Raw genomic sequence first — 13,870 nt, forward strand, 5'->3', positions numbered from 1 at the left:
GCTAATCAATTCCTGACCTAACTCTCTGCTAACACACCTGGGAAGCCAGATAAAGATGACCCAAGTTCCTGGGCCCCTGTCAGCCACGTGGAGGACCAGAGGCTTGCTTTGACTTGGTCCAGACCTGACTGCTGTGGCCATTTGAGATCTGAACCATGGGTGGGAAAGTCTCTCTCCTCTGTCTCTCTTTCTCTCAATGTTGCTCTTTGCCTTCAAAATAAGTAAACAAATCTTAAAAAATAATTGCCATTTAGGGGCCCGGCGGCGTGGCCTAGTGGTTAAAGTCCTCGCCTTGAACGTGCCAGGATCCCATATGGGCACCGGTTCTAATCCCGGCAGCTCCACTTCCCATCCAGCTCCCTACTTGTGGCCTCGGAAAGCAGTAGACGGCCCAAAGCTTTGGGACCCTGCACCTGCATGGGAGACCTGGAACAGGTTCCAGGTTCCTGGCTTCAGATCAACGAAGCACCGGCTGTTGCGCTCACTTGGGGAGTGAATCATCGGACAGAAGATCTTCCTCTCTGTCTCTCCTCCTCTCTACATATCTGACTTTGTAATAAAAATAAATAAATCTTTAAAAAAAATTGCCACTGTAGGCAAGTGTCTAGATTGCCTTGTAGCTAGGCAAGTGTTACATTATAGAAGAGCAGCCAATAGCAGGTAGGCAATCTGGGCCTGACTAATGCCAAATTTGTGTTAACTATACCAGCATATATATGCCAAAAGAATAGTTTTCTTTTCAACATGTGTGGATTTTCCACACGAGAGGTCAGTCTAGGGGTAAGCCAGCTAAGGTGTGGCTATAGCTGGATTAATGTGGGCCAGTCGGGCAAGGCCACAGTACCCACCAGTGAATGGCAGGATTTGAGATAGGCCATGTCTGGCTGGGTTGAGCATCCAATGGAGGATGTGAGATCTGGGGCTGGGAGCTGATCTGATAGAGGAATTTATGGAACTTTTCTGTTTGACCACAGCTCCTGTTGGTGAGCATGAGAGGCGAGACTGAGGTAAGCCCAGGCCAGGCTAGGCCATAGTACCCATCAACATATATGTGGCTTGGATCCAGGTGCCAGTTGGCAGAACCCACTGGTAGGTGTGAGAGCCAGGATGGGGTACAGACTGGGCTGGGTTGGACCACAACACCGGTCAGTTCACATGAGGGCTGGGACTGGGGGCAAACTGAGTTGGACAATGCTGTAATACCAGTTGGCCCACATGTGAGCTGGGTTTGGGGGAGGGCTGGGCTAGGCTAGGCCACCACATTTGCTAGCACATGCAAGAGCCCAAATAAAAGTGGGTCAGCTGGGCTTCCCTGCAGTGTCCACTGGTAAGTACCAGGACTAGGTGCCAGTCATGTCAGGCTGAACCACTATACTCCCTGGCAAGAGCAAAATCTGAGGCTGGGAGTGGGCCTGGTAGGAGAACTATGGGAACTCCTCTCTAGGCTGCAGCTCCTGCTGGTGAACATGAGAGCTAGATCTGGAAGAAGGCTAGGCTAGATAAGGTAACAATACCCATGGGTATAAGTGTGTGCTGGGTCTGGGGTAGGGTCCGGCTAAGCTAAGCCACCACACTCATGGGTATGTACAAGAGTTGGCTGGAGTGTTCCTGCTGGGACATGAGGTGAACTGAGTAGGGCTGGCTCAAGGACCCCCTGGTATGTGCAAAATCTGGCATTGGGAGAGGTTCTGATGGAGGAGCCTGGGCAACTCCTCTGGCAGGACACAGTCCCTGCAGGTAAGCACAAGAAGCATGATAGGAAACAGCCCAGAATAGGCCATGGAAAGTTTCCCACTGGCATACATTTGGCATGGGTCAGGGGCAGACCAGGCTGAATCAGTTCATGTCATACACTGGTAAATCCAAACACCAGAACAGAGTGTGGGTCGAGCCGGGACTGGTCACGACAAAACCAGTGCACACTATGGAACGCTAGGGTGAGGTTGCCTGTACTGGATTTGACTGCAGCACCCAACCAGCACACATGAGATCCAGGAAGGGAGGGACAGAGCTGGCAGGGGGATTAAGGGGCTGGTCCCCTCGCCGGACAGCTACTCCCACCGGAGAGCTTGGGCTGGGATGGGGACAGACCAGACTAAGCAAGGCTGCAACACCTGTGCGCTGCACGTGGACTAGATCAGGGAAAAGCCAGGCTAGGCAGATTATTCCTGCCGGTGCAAGCATAAATTAGAGTGGGTGAGGGATGTTTGGGTTTAGCCACAGCATCAACTGGCACTGGGGGCTAGTTCTGTCAAGTCAAATCAGAACCACCCGAAGAGTGCATAAACCGGGACTGAGAGAGACCTGGGAGGGAAATAGTGGGCTCCCCACTCTTGGGTCACTACTCGTGCGGGAGGGCATGAAAACTAGGTCGGGGGTTGGGGTGGCTAGACAGAGAGGCACTCAGCAACATCCATGAGGGCTGGATAGTTGAGTTGGTTAGATGGAACTAAGCTTTAATACCCACTGACAAGTACAAGAGCCAAATAGGATGTGGGACAGACTGGACTAGTCTGCTACTGGCAAACCAGGGTAGGGGGCGGGCCTGGTGGGGATTATTGTGGGTCGCCCCAACTAGGCTGCAGCTCTCACTGCTTGATGCAAGCGCCGAGTATGTGCCGGGCAGAACCAGACTGGACTGCAACACCCATTGGTTCCAGTGCAAGTCAGGACTGAAAACAGAACCAACCCAGCAATTGAAACCACCAGCTGATCGGGGTGATGGACTGTGCCGGGCCCTGTGCTTGCCAGAACATACAAGAATCTGGTCTGGGAATACCTCAAAGTTTCTTTGGGGATCTCCCCAACTGAACTGCTGGACTCAGAACCCTAGCCAAGAAAAGACAGAGGACAGAGCAAGTCAATCAACCACCTCAGCTATATGTTGACAGCGAAATACTAGGCAAATGAAAACTCTATGATGGGCTGTGTCAATCAGTGGACGACCTCATCGAGTGAAACTGGCAGCGATTCATAACTGGAGAACTATTAAAACCATTTGAGCAAGGATCTCAGAGCATGCCCCACATCTGGGACTTGGAGTGGGTAGGAAACTGGGTGGGGCTTCTCCATCAATATCCCCCTTTACCTCAGATACATGATGGAAACAATATGGACATAATACTATTACCCACTTCCCTATACCCCCTGAACCTTTTTGTTGTTGTTGTTGTTTACCGTAATTAACTATGTAAGGATTGTCAACAAATATACAATAAAAAAAAATATTGGGAATAAAAAAAAAGAGTTGGCTGGGATGTGGGAAGGGCCAGACTAGATTGATGAACATGCCAGCATATGCAGAAACCAGGCTGAGGGTAGACCTGGTGGGGGTTATTGGAAGTCACCCTGACTAGCCTGTAGTTCCTGCTGGTGTGTAAGGGCTGGGTTTGTGGTAGGCTGCATTAGGTTAGGCCACAGCACCCACCAGTTTGTGTGGGAAATGGCTATGGGGATGGAACTGACCAGGCAATTACATTCACCTGTATGTACATAGGCTGATGGACTAAAACAGTCTCTGTAACAGCTTACACACAAAGGAGTTAGGTCTTAAACCCTGGCCACAGCGGAAATCACAGGATATATCATCTGACTTTGGAGTACCTGTATCAGGACTGGTCCTCAGTTGCTGATACTCATGCAGTGGACAGCATGCCCAGATGCACACAAGGGACATAATGACCAGCTTATCTAGGTCACAAAAAGATGTTGAGTGCCTCATTGGAAGATGGAAAGCAAAACAGGTTAAACAACTCTCCTGGCCAAGCTTTACAGCAAATGTCTGGCTCTGTGGGTGCATTAAGGTGGACTTGGTCAGCCAATAGACCTTGGAAAGATTTTCTGAACTCTGGAGCAATTAAACCAACCCTGTCTCAGAATTGTCAAAATTCTTCAAGTAATAGCCTCAGAATATTCTTCCCCACATTGAAGTCTCTAAGATGACATCAAATGACCGTCCCCCATCCCCAGGGCACTGATGTAATTTGGCAGCAAGGAATGGTCCTTTCCTTCTCCTTCCCTCTGCAGTTATAGAAGAAAAAGAGAAAAATTGAAAACATGTGTTCCACCCATCTTCCTCTATACTTGACCCTCCCCACCCTAATCAGTGGCGCACATGGGATACATCCTTCTCAATTAAATAAAATCCTCCATTAAATAAATCCTTCTCAATGAAATAAAATAATAAAAACAGTGTAATTTTATCTTTGTGTTTTTCAGTTTCAATAGGCTACACATAGGCATAGATTGATAGTATTTATTTTGCTTGAGAAGTTTTGAATCTGAATCTTAATTACTGAAAGTTAGTTCTAGACTCCCATTACGTTGAATGCTACCTATTGCTTTACCTGGCTTATCTTTCTGGAATCTATCCTTTATGCATTATGAGTTTTCTTCCCTTGTTTCCATGTCTTTACTCTTTCTGCTCAGTTCTGGATACTTTCCCTCCTGTTTAACTTTCCAGCTCACTGCTTCTCTCTTCAGCTGAATCTAATCTACTTTTTAACCTATTTTTGAAGCTTCTAATCCCAATGCATACAGTTTGCCATAGCTATCGATATATTTGTTTCTTTTTTCTCTATTTCCTTTCAGTCCCTTTTCCACAGATTCTGTATTTTATGTCACAAGAACTCAGTGGTTGCTGCTGACCACTGCTCCACAATGTAATTTAGAATTCTGTGTTTATAAATAGCAGGATTTATCCTATCGGAATCTTGAGAGCCCTGTGTGTCATTTCTCTACAGAAATATCCATGTGTTTGTCTTTGCCATACCTGAGATAACTCTTAGTTTCTTATCTTAGGATTCCCAGCAAAGGTAGTATGAATTCAAAATCCAGTCAGGCTCCTGGTTACACATTTTAAAAGGAAAATATTAAAGAAGGATAAAAAAGGGAAAATATTATTTTAAAGATTTAGTTATTAGAAAGATAGATGATCAGAAGGGGATAGCAAGAGAGAGATCCTCTCTCTGCTGATTATTCCCCAAATGATTGCAACAGCCAGGGCCAGTCCAAAGCCAAGAGCCAGGAAATTCCTCCAGGTATCCCACAAGAGTGGTAGGGATCCTAGAATGTTGGCCACATTCTGCTACTTCCCCAGGCATATTAGCAGGAAGTTGTGTTGGAATCAGAGCAAAAGGAACTCAAGTCAGTACTTTGATATAGGCTCTTGTGATCGTAAGCAGCAGCTTAACCCACAGAGCCACAGCACCAGCTCTAGGAAATTATTTTTTTCTCCAGTCTTAACCCAGGTTGAGATGATTGTCATTCTTTACAAAAAGACTGATTTATTCCTCATTCATCTTTTTTTTTCTTCCACCTTGCTTTCACCTTGCTTCCACCTCTGTACTTCCAACTCCTGTTCTTATACACCTGTTAGATTCTGTTTGTCAAGACCATCAAACCCCAGAGTAGCCACAGGGTCAGCACCAGCTAAACCTTCTGGTTCTCTGCTCCCTGCTTTATTTCCAGAATATCCCTTATATTCAATCACAGACACATTCAGTGGATGTTTGTATTTATTTATTAGTTCTAGATGTTTTCTTGGGAGTAATAACTTCAGAGCATCAGTCCCACCATATTTCCAAAAATATGTTACCGAATCTATTCTACAATTAGTTCTTGATAGCTGGAGAATGCTATATGTAGCATGATATGAAATTAATAATACCTGTAAGAAATGCAAAAGAGTTGACTATTGCAGGTCAAGAAATAAACAATACATAAGTAATACTAAACTATTCATAACATATTTCTTTTATACTTTAGTGTTAGAAAAATGGCCTTGGAACCTGGTGCAGTAGCCTAGTGGCTAAAGTTCTCACCTTGCATGTACTGGGATCCCATATGGGTGCTGGTTTGTATCCTGGCTGCTCCACTTCCCATCCAGCTCCCTGTTTGTGGTCTGGGAAAGCAGTAAAGGACAGCCCAAAGTCTTGGACCCTGTGTCCACATGGGAGACCCAGAAGAAGCTCCTGGTTCCTGGCTTTAGATGGGCTCAGCCCGGCTCAGCTCCAGTTGTTGAGGCCTCTTGAGGAGTGAACCATTAGACGGAAAATCCTTCTATCTCTCCTTCTCTCTGTAAATCTGACTTCCAATAAAAACAAATAAATTTCTAATAAATAACTAAATCTTTTTTTTAAAAGGAAGGAATGAAGGAGGAAAGGAAAGAAAAGAGAAAGAGAGAAAGAAAGAAAGAAAGAAAGAAAGAAAAAAAGAAAGAAAGAAAGAAAGGAAGAAAAAAGAAAGAAAGTTGTAAGCACTGAGCTGCTGAGTGGCTATGAAGATGTCATCTCCAACATTTTTTAAAATATTTATTTATTTTTATTGCAAAGTCAAATATACAGAGGGGAGGAGAGACAGAGAGGAACATCTTCTGCCTGATGATTCACTCCCCAAGCAGCCGCAATGGCTGGAGCTACGCTGATCTGAAGCCTGAAACCTCTTTCAGGTCTCCCACGTGGGTGCAGAGTCCAAAGGCTTTGGGCCATCCTTGACTGCTTTCCTAGGCAGGGAGCTGGATGGGAAGCAGGGTTGCTGAGATTAGAACCGGTGCCCATATGGGATCCCGGCACATTCAAGGCGAGCACTTTAGCCACTAGGTCACCAGGCCCAGTGATCTCCAATTTTTACGCATATGAACTTCATCAGTAAAAACATTTTGAGAATATATCTCTAACATACACACAATTACTTATAAATTATGTGCTATTCTAGTGTCAACTTGTGTTCATTCTAAGCAAAACCTAAGTCCGTTTGTTTATTCATTTATTTGAGAGACAGAGAGAACGGAGAGATGTACAGATTCACTCCTTTACATTCCTTCAGTGGCCAAGGTCGGGCCAGACTAAAACTGGAAGTCCAGGGCCCAACCCAGGGTGTCACGTGAGTGTCAGAGACCTCATCACTGGAACTATGACTATAGCCTCCCAGGGTCTGCATAAGCAGGAAGCTGGAGCCAGGAGCAGGAGCTGGGAATTGAAACCAGGCACTCTACTGTGGGTCATGGATATCTTAACCACTAGGCTCAATGCTTGTCCCTTAACATCAAGTTACATCCCTCTGGATGCCACATGAGTGTACCTGCTTTGGGATAATCATGAAGAAAGATACAGAGGATGGATGGGAAGAGGTCAGACTCCTCAGTGGGCACCAGAAACAGCTGTGTTCCTTCCACCTACCACAGTCATGTGTAGATGGACTGCAAGATTACAGTGGAGCTGAGACATCCTTATTGCCTAGTGACATAGAAGACACCGCAACATCCCAGTGCAAACCATTTTTAATGTGTTTGTGCTGATTCTGGTGTGATAGGCACTACATTGCCAGTACATAAAAATACACATATTATGTAATACATAGTAACACTAATAAGGCACTGGGTTGTGTATTTATTGCATTACCTATTGATTATCATTTTGGAATGAACTCTTACTTAGAAGTTTTTGGAGGACAGCATGCATGTTACAGTGGCAGCAGCTCATGCTCTCCTGCTCACTGAATCTCTTGGTTGCATGGACAAGCCACACAGAAGGCCTCACCCACACCAGCCATGCTCCTGTGAGTGCACACTGTAATCTTCCCATAGTGACTAAATCACCTAATGACCCCCTCACTCAGTGACATGTGACCCTATCTACCCAGGTGACGCAAATTGCAGCATTTTTTTTTTTGACCTGCTTTCCTAGCTCAGTACCCTTAGAGGCCAAGACGTCCCATGTGGCCTGACCCCTGGGTTGCAGGCTGCCTCTATCCTGCCTTGGTGGAGTGAGTGGTCTCTCTCTGGGGCTGACCACTCGCCTACAAGAAAGGTGGTACCTGTATTGGGACGCAGAGGATTAAGCCATTGCCTGTGCTAATGGCATCCCATACAGATACCAGTTCGAGTCCTGACTTTTTCACTTTCCCTCCAGCTCCTTGCTAAAGTACCTAAGAAACTAATGGAGTATGGCCAAAGTGCCTGGGGCCCTGAACCCACATGGGAGACCCAGATGGCCCGGGTGCCATCACTGTAGCCATTTGGGGAGTGAACCAGTAAATAGAAGAGCTCTCTTTTTCTCTCTGCAATTCTGCTCTTTAAATAAACAAACAAATATTAAATATATACGTAAGTGAGACTACTGCCAGAAGGAGCTCCCAGAATGCCTTCCAATGCGGTCCCTGTCTGTGCATATGCAGCATTATACTTGCACTCTGCTTCTCTTGGGTTATGAGCAAGCTTTTCAAGCCATGAAGTGCTTTTAAAGCAAAAATAACCTCAGAATACAAGGATGATGTGACTGAGGCATAAAACAGAGAGGAGTGTGTGCGTGTGCACACATGCATGCCATGGGCACAAGTGCTGGAAGCTGGTGACCAGCTGGGAGCATGTCACCATAGTCTCCGTGGGGATACCCAGCTGGCCACATAGGCCTATATGAACTGTACAAGCTAGGTAGGAGGCAGCTCTCACCTCAGGGCCCTACCACACATTTGAAACATCCAGTAACTTTCCAAATGAATCCAGTGCCTGGCTTTCTCCTGGTAAACGAAACTGGAATCCCTGGGTGGTGTGGGACCTGAACATGCCTTCCCTCCCCCAGGTCATTCGTTGTGTGCAACCAGGGCCGCTTGCTGCCTGTCAGGAGGAAGAGGAAGCACTGGAAGGTTTGGTCCATCCAAGCCACCTGTGCCTCTATGCTCCCTCCAGCAGGATCTACTTCCCACATCCAGCAGCCCTGAAATGATGGCATCCCACGTACACACATGCCTGACCAACGTCAGTCAAGTTTACATGTTGGGTTAAAAGCGTTGATGTTGTAAACTCAATGTGGATGTATCTGAAAAGAAAGATTTTAAATTAGGTGACCAAATCCAAATGAGGCCACCAGCGTGGGGCTCTAATCCAAGGTGATGGTGTCCTTCCTGGGGGAGATCAGATACAGTCACACACAGAAGGCTCAGTCATCGCTGAGCCCAGGAGGGAGACCTCAGGGGACTCGAACCCTGCTCTCACTCTTGCAGCTCCTCTCTGTCCTGCTTCCCGCATTCCCACTGTGCATCCCATGGCAAAACCAAACAGGTTGACGCATGGTCGGGACTATTGTGTCCAAGGGGCAGGAGGTCTCCCAAAATTCCAGGGGAGTTTTCCTGTCCTTCCTTCCTCCCTCCCCACTCCTACACACGGTGCTGTTCGCTTTGACTCTCTTTGAGAGATAATAAAGCAAAGACTAAGAAAGAAAGGGAAGGGATAGAAAATGAAGAGCCAGCCAGTTCTCAGCAGAAAACCCACCCAGTAAAACACAGGGACATGTTGAGAATCACCCTTCAAGGCAAGGCAAGAATTGGGGAATCCCCAAAGAGTACCCTCCCTCACCTCCCCTCCAGCCCTCGGCTTTTGTTCTCAACCAAGAGGGTGATAAGGACACTACACTTTTACTGCTGCCTTTTTCGTAAGAAAAAAAAAATCAGTGATCAACCTGGATATCTTGAGCCAAATGCTTAAATTGGGAACATGGTCAAAAGAACAGAACTCTGTCCCCGGAGAGGGAAATGGATGCGAGCCAAGCACATTTGGAGTACAGGATTAAGGATCAGAGATGGTAATTTTGTGTGAACCTCTTGCCTTTACCAAGATGTGTTTTTAATGCAGTGATGATAGCCTTCCACTGGCCGCTGGCAAACTCTCAACACCTTGGAGATGGAGAGAGGAGGGAGGGCGGTGGTGTTCAGGGGCCTGTTTCCTAGCAGGCTTGGGGGTGATTAACCACAAGTCACAAGCATGTAGGGGCGGAGGAGGCCGCCTCTAGGTTATTCAGAGCGAGATCTGATGCTGGAATCTTTGGGGAAAAAAAATCAGGAGCCAGGAACACAACAGCAGCTGACAGCCCCAGAGAAAGGCTCCAAGAAGAGTTGCAAAGAAGAAAAGGGCTTAAGTGACTTTTCAGAACTCTGTACTGGCTGATCCCCATACTGGACAGACAGTGGCTGGGATGTTGTACTGCTGGTTTATTGTACAAGGATGCACCATGGCTTCCCCCACTCCTCCACAAGGCAGAGAGACCCAAGGTTGGCTCAGTTTGTCACCAGTGTTTGGTGTTTGCCTTATTTAGAGAACTAGCATCTACCTTGTCAAGCAGTGCTGTCCAGACCTGAGCAACAGCACCAAGGCCGGTAGGGAAGGGTCCGCTATCTCTTTATGGGCCTCTTTGGAGCTTAGACTGCCCGCTTTTATGCCGTTCATCACATGGTTAAGGGGTTCCCCCAAACATCATTAAGCTTTAAGTCAATTTAGCCTGTTTTGGGAGACTGATCTTTCTTTGTTCCAGAGATTTTTTCCTAATGTGTTCTAACCCATACTGTAGCAAAACTTAGGTTGCAAATCTTGAGCATGTCTGATGTTTGGGTGGACATTGATGTTTCTGTCCTTCTCCCTAAAGGGCTCCCAGCTAACATTGTCCCAAGTCTTCCTGGTCTTCCACTTCCTTCATGGAGAACAGCATGTATCAGGAAAACGGGGGCCAGGCTGGGGGTGGATCCAGCACCATCACCACCTACTGCCGACTCAGCGGCTTTCCAAAGCTTGTGAGGGGAAAGCAAAAGGGATCAGCGTTTACCATTCCTATTTCTTAGACCTGCCCCTGTCCTAGCATGGTTTCCCTCAGGATATGGCCTCCCAGCTTGATAGTTCAAGTCCACTTTGAATAGTTGCATAGATCGCAAACTTGGATGGCAGCCTGCAGACTGTTACAGCTTTGTGTCTGTGATTTGTGAAAACAACATAATAGTTACATCGCCATTTGCCTAAAGCAATATTTGTTCAGTTCCAGTGATGTCACACAAAACAGGGGCTTGTCAGATCCCAGTTCTCAGATTTTTCCGAGTCACAGAGTAGCTCAGCAAACTCAGAGCTTTCCTTGCAGCCAAGAAAGTTCTATTCAAAACAAAAATAAGTCAATAGCATTTGAAAGATGAGAAGTGTTCCTCCCTCCATTGCCCCCCTCCCCGGATATTTACCACAGAGTTTTGATCTTGCAATGCTGGATTTTAAGGGCCCCGGTTTGCTTGCCAAGTAGGCATATCTTGGCTTCGTCTTGCAGGCAGGATCCCTGTCTTGATATTAAATATTCAAAGCAAAGGACCTCTGACCCAAGGCTCTCAGTGAACAATGGCATTCTCTCTAAGTGAACCAGAAACCCAACTCACCTTGGAGTTGGCCAGTGTTCCTCCCCATGTACTAGTCTACTGCTCCAACAGGACCAAGGACTGACTCCATTTACCATCTTATATTGCAAGAGACTTGGCCCTGTTAACTAGCCAGTGCACAGCCTGGCAGTCCCTGGGGAAGAAGGAAGGAGCTGCTGCTTGGGCTGGGCTGGGAAACTGAGAGAGAGAGAGAGAGAGAGAGAGAGAGAGAGAGAGAGAGAGGGAGGGAGAGAGCGAGCTGGAGCAGTTATAGTTGCAAGGACAGTTGGTACCCAAAGTGAATGCAGTGGCTAATCCCAGCAGGTGCTGAAATAGGCAGTCAACTCAGAAACTTTTAGCGCAGTTACCTCTGCTAGCCCAGAACAATCTGAGATGCCCTGTCATGGCACGGGCTAGAAAAGCCCTGTGGCTGATTAGGTGGTGGCTATGCTTGCTAAAGGACAGTTGGGCAGACGAACAATGGCATTCTCTGTCAAGTGCCCACCGCGGCGGCAAACCCCTGGCTCTGGGTGTTCCGTCTGTGGCGTGGGCTGCTCACAACTACATCGCCAGCCATCACATGCCGGTCCCTGCCGGCTCCCTCTGCTCCCTTTCTGTGTGGGTTTCGGGTCCGTGTGCTGTAGGCTTTTCTCCTTAGGCGGATTCGCCCGCAGGCGGGCTGCGGCGCCCCAGACTATGCACCCAGTGTGGGGGACCAACCCAGCGGGACCACAACACGTACACTGAGCTGCGTGTTGGGCGCGGCACGCGGCTCAATCCAGGGCCCCCCCAGCGACTGCGCGCCGTCCCGGCCAGGGGGTCAGTGCTGACGGGAAGTGAAGAGGGTAGAAGGCGGGCGGGCGGGGGGCGAGAAGCCTTGACATCACACACCCTTCTTTGCCCGGGGTCTCCTCTGCCACCCCACCCCAACACACACACACACACACACACACACACACACACACACACACACACACACATTCAGACACGCCAAGGACTCACTCTGGGCAAGAAGACTGGGAAGTTTACTTCAACTTGGCCGTGGCAGTTGCCCGCCATCAAGGGTTCACCTGGGCGTCCCAGGGCGAGGGTTAGGGGGGCGCGCACTTACCGGAGAAGTCGGTGAGCGCGGCGATCTCCCTGGAGCAGACCAGGACAGTACAGTAGAAGAGGCGTAGGAGCTGGCCCGGCGGCTCTACCTGCCTGCGGAAGCCGGGATGCTGAGCGGGCTGGGGCGCGGGCGGCGGGCGCGCGTGTCCCGGCTGGAGCATGGTGCGCGGCGCGGGGCTCGGGGCGGCGTCACATGGCGGGGCGAGCGGGTGGCAAGCGGCTCAGTGGTCTCCCGCCGCTTCCCGGCCCCGAAGCTGGCAGAATCTCCTCTCCCCGACGGCGGCGCGGCCCAGCCCGGGCTAACCTAGCGAAGGAGAGGAGGCGGAGACCTGGGGCGGGGCCGAGGAGCCCCGGGAAGGATCCTCGTAGTTTCCCCGAGATTTCCTCTCCGCTTGCCCGCCGCACCGGAGGAAGCGCGGGCGGCCAGCGGGGAAAGCGTCACCTTCGCACTCCGGGCCGCTAAGCGAGGCCAGGCCCTGGCGCGCTGCCCGCCGCCACCGCCGACTAAGAGCGCTCAAAATAACGCTCCAGGGCCGAGCTACCAGAGCGCTTTCCACGCCTGGGTCGCAGCCTGGGAGACGACCTGTCGTCACCCCCCTCGGCCCCAACCTTGGCCCGGCCCGCTCTGGCCGTGTGCCAGCCTCACCCTGGCCGCGCTGGAGGAGCGCGCCCGGTGCCCGTGACGCACTTTGGAGCCAGCGCCCGCGCGTGCAATCCGGGGCGCCTCCAGGGCGGGGCGGAGCGGGGAACCGAGGGAAGATGGAGTTCTGGAGGCTTGTGGTCACACCGCCCCTCTATATGCCAAGTCCCCGAGCCCCCGCGCGCTTATCCCGTGTGGTGGCAGGCGACCCCGAGACCCGGATCGTTTTTGCCCAAGTTCACGCAACCAGAACAGGGGCCCACCAGGAGTCTAACGACTCCTGCGTTGGTTTCTTCTCCATCCCAAAGCATCTCCTTTGGGTACTCTCTGTCGGCAGAGCCGGGAGAGCTGACGCTGGAGCGGTGTAAACAAGTCGCCAAGCGCGAATAATTGAGCTTTGTTTTAAAAATGGGCCTCAGCGTCTCTCTAAACCTTTTTGATTCCGCGCTCGATGTGACCCTACGTCTGGACGCGGAGCCCCTGGAAGGATCTGTCGCCCCACGCCCCCTCGCCCACACACACCCGGGAACCCAGAATAAATGTGTTATAAAAGGGAACCCGGGCTGCCCGCTAGGAGCGACCACCTGGGACCTGCCCCACCCCTTCCCGCCACCACCACCCAGGGAGACCCTAACCTTCTGGGCTGGGCGGGACTGGGCGGCTCCGGCAGGAGGGAGGAGGGCCCGGCGGGTGGGCGGGCGCTGGGCACAAAGTGTTCCTGAACGTGGTGCAGGGCCTGCCAAGTTCGCGGCGGGTCTGACTAGGAAACGGAGATAATGAAGCCCAAGGGCGGGGCCAAGAGCGTTGCTCGAGCGGCCTCCGGGCTTCGTGGGCCCCAGTGTTGCCGGGTGAGAGTAAGTGCGGAGGGAAGCCCCGCGCCCTGCATCCTGCACCGGGGATAGACCCCAGAGATTCCTATGGCAGCGCCGCCCAAGGGGGGCTGGGTCGGCAGAACCCCTC

General features: G+C 50.1%; 1 protein-coding gene and 1 long non-coding RNA gene across 4 annotated transcripts in view; both read right to left on the minus strand.

Annotated features, from left to right (window-relative positions):
* EVA1C (eva-1 homolog C) overlaps positions 1–13,384 on the minus strand; it is a 70,444-nt gene extending 57,060 nt beyond the window's left edge. For 2 of the 3 annotated variants that reach the window (XM_058661710.1, XM_058661709.1), the window contains exon 1: positions 12,272–13,384. In XM_058661710.1, coding sequence (XP_058517693.1) covers positions 12,272–12,431 — 160 coding nt within the window. In that variant the 5' untranslated portion in view covers positions 12,432–13,384. The remainder of the gene's footprint in view (positions 1–12,271) is intronic. The other variant, XM_012927983.2, reaches the window with a different exon arrangement.
* Positions 10,741–11,349, minus strand: LOC131479903 (uncharacterized). The gene is made up of 3 exons (XR_009245153.1): positions 11,182–11,349; positions 10,993–11,088; positions 10,741–10,909 (listed from the first exon to the last, which is right to left on the minus strand). It is a non-coding gene; the product is annotated as an uncharacterized LOC131479903 (long non-coding RNA).
* Positions 13,385–13,870: the final 486 nt, after the last annotated feature.

Source organism: Ochotona princeps, chromosome 3 (assembly GCF_030435755.1).
Source record: "Ochotona princeps isolate mOchPri1 chromosome 3, mOchPri1.hap1, whole genome shotgun sequence".
NCBI lineage: Eukaryota > Metazoa > Chordata > Mammalia > Lagomorpha > Ochotonidae > Ochotona > Ochotona princeps.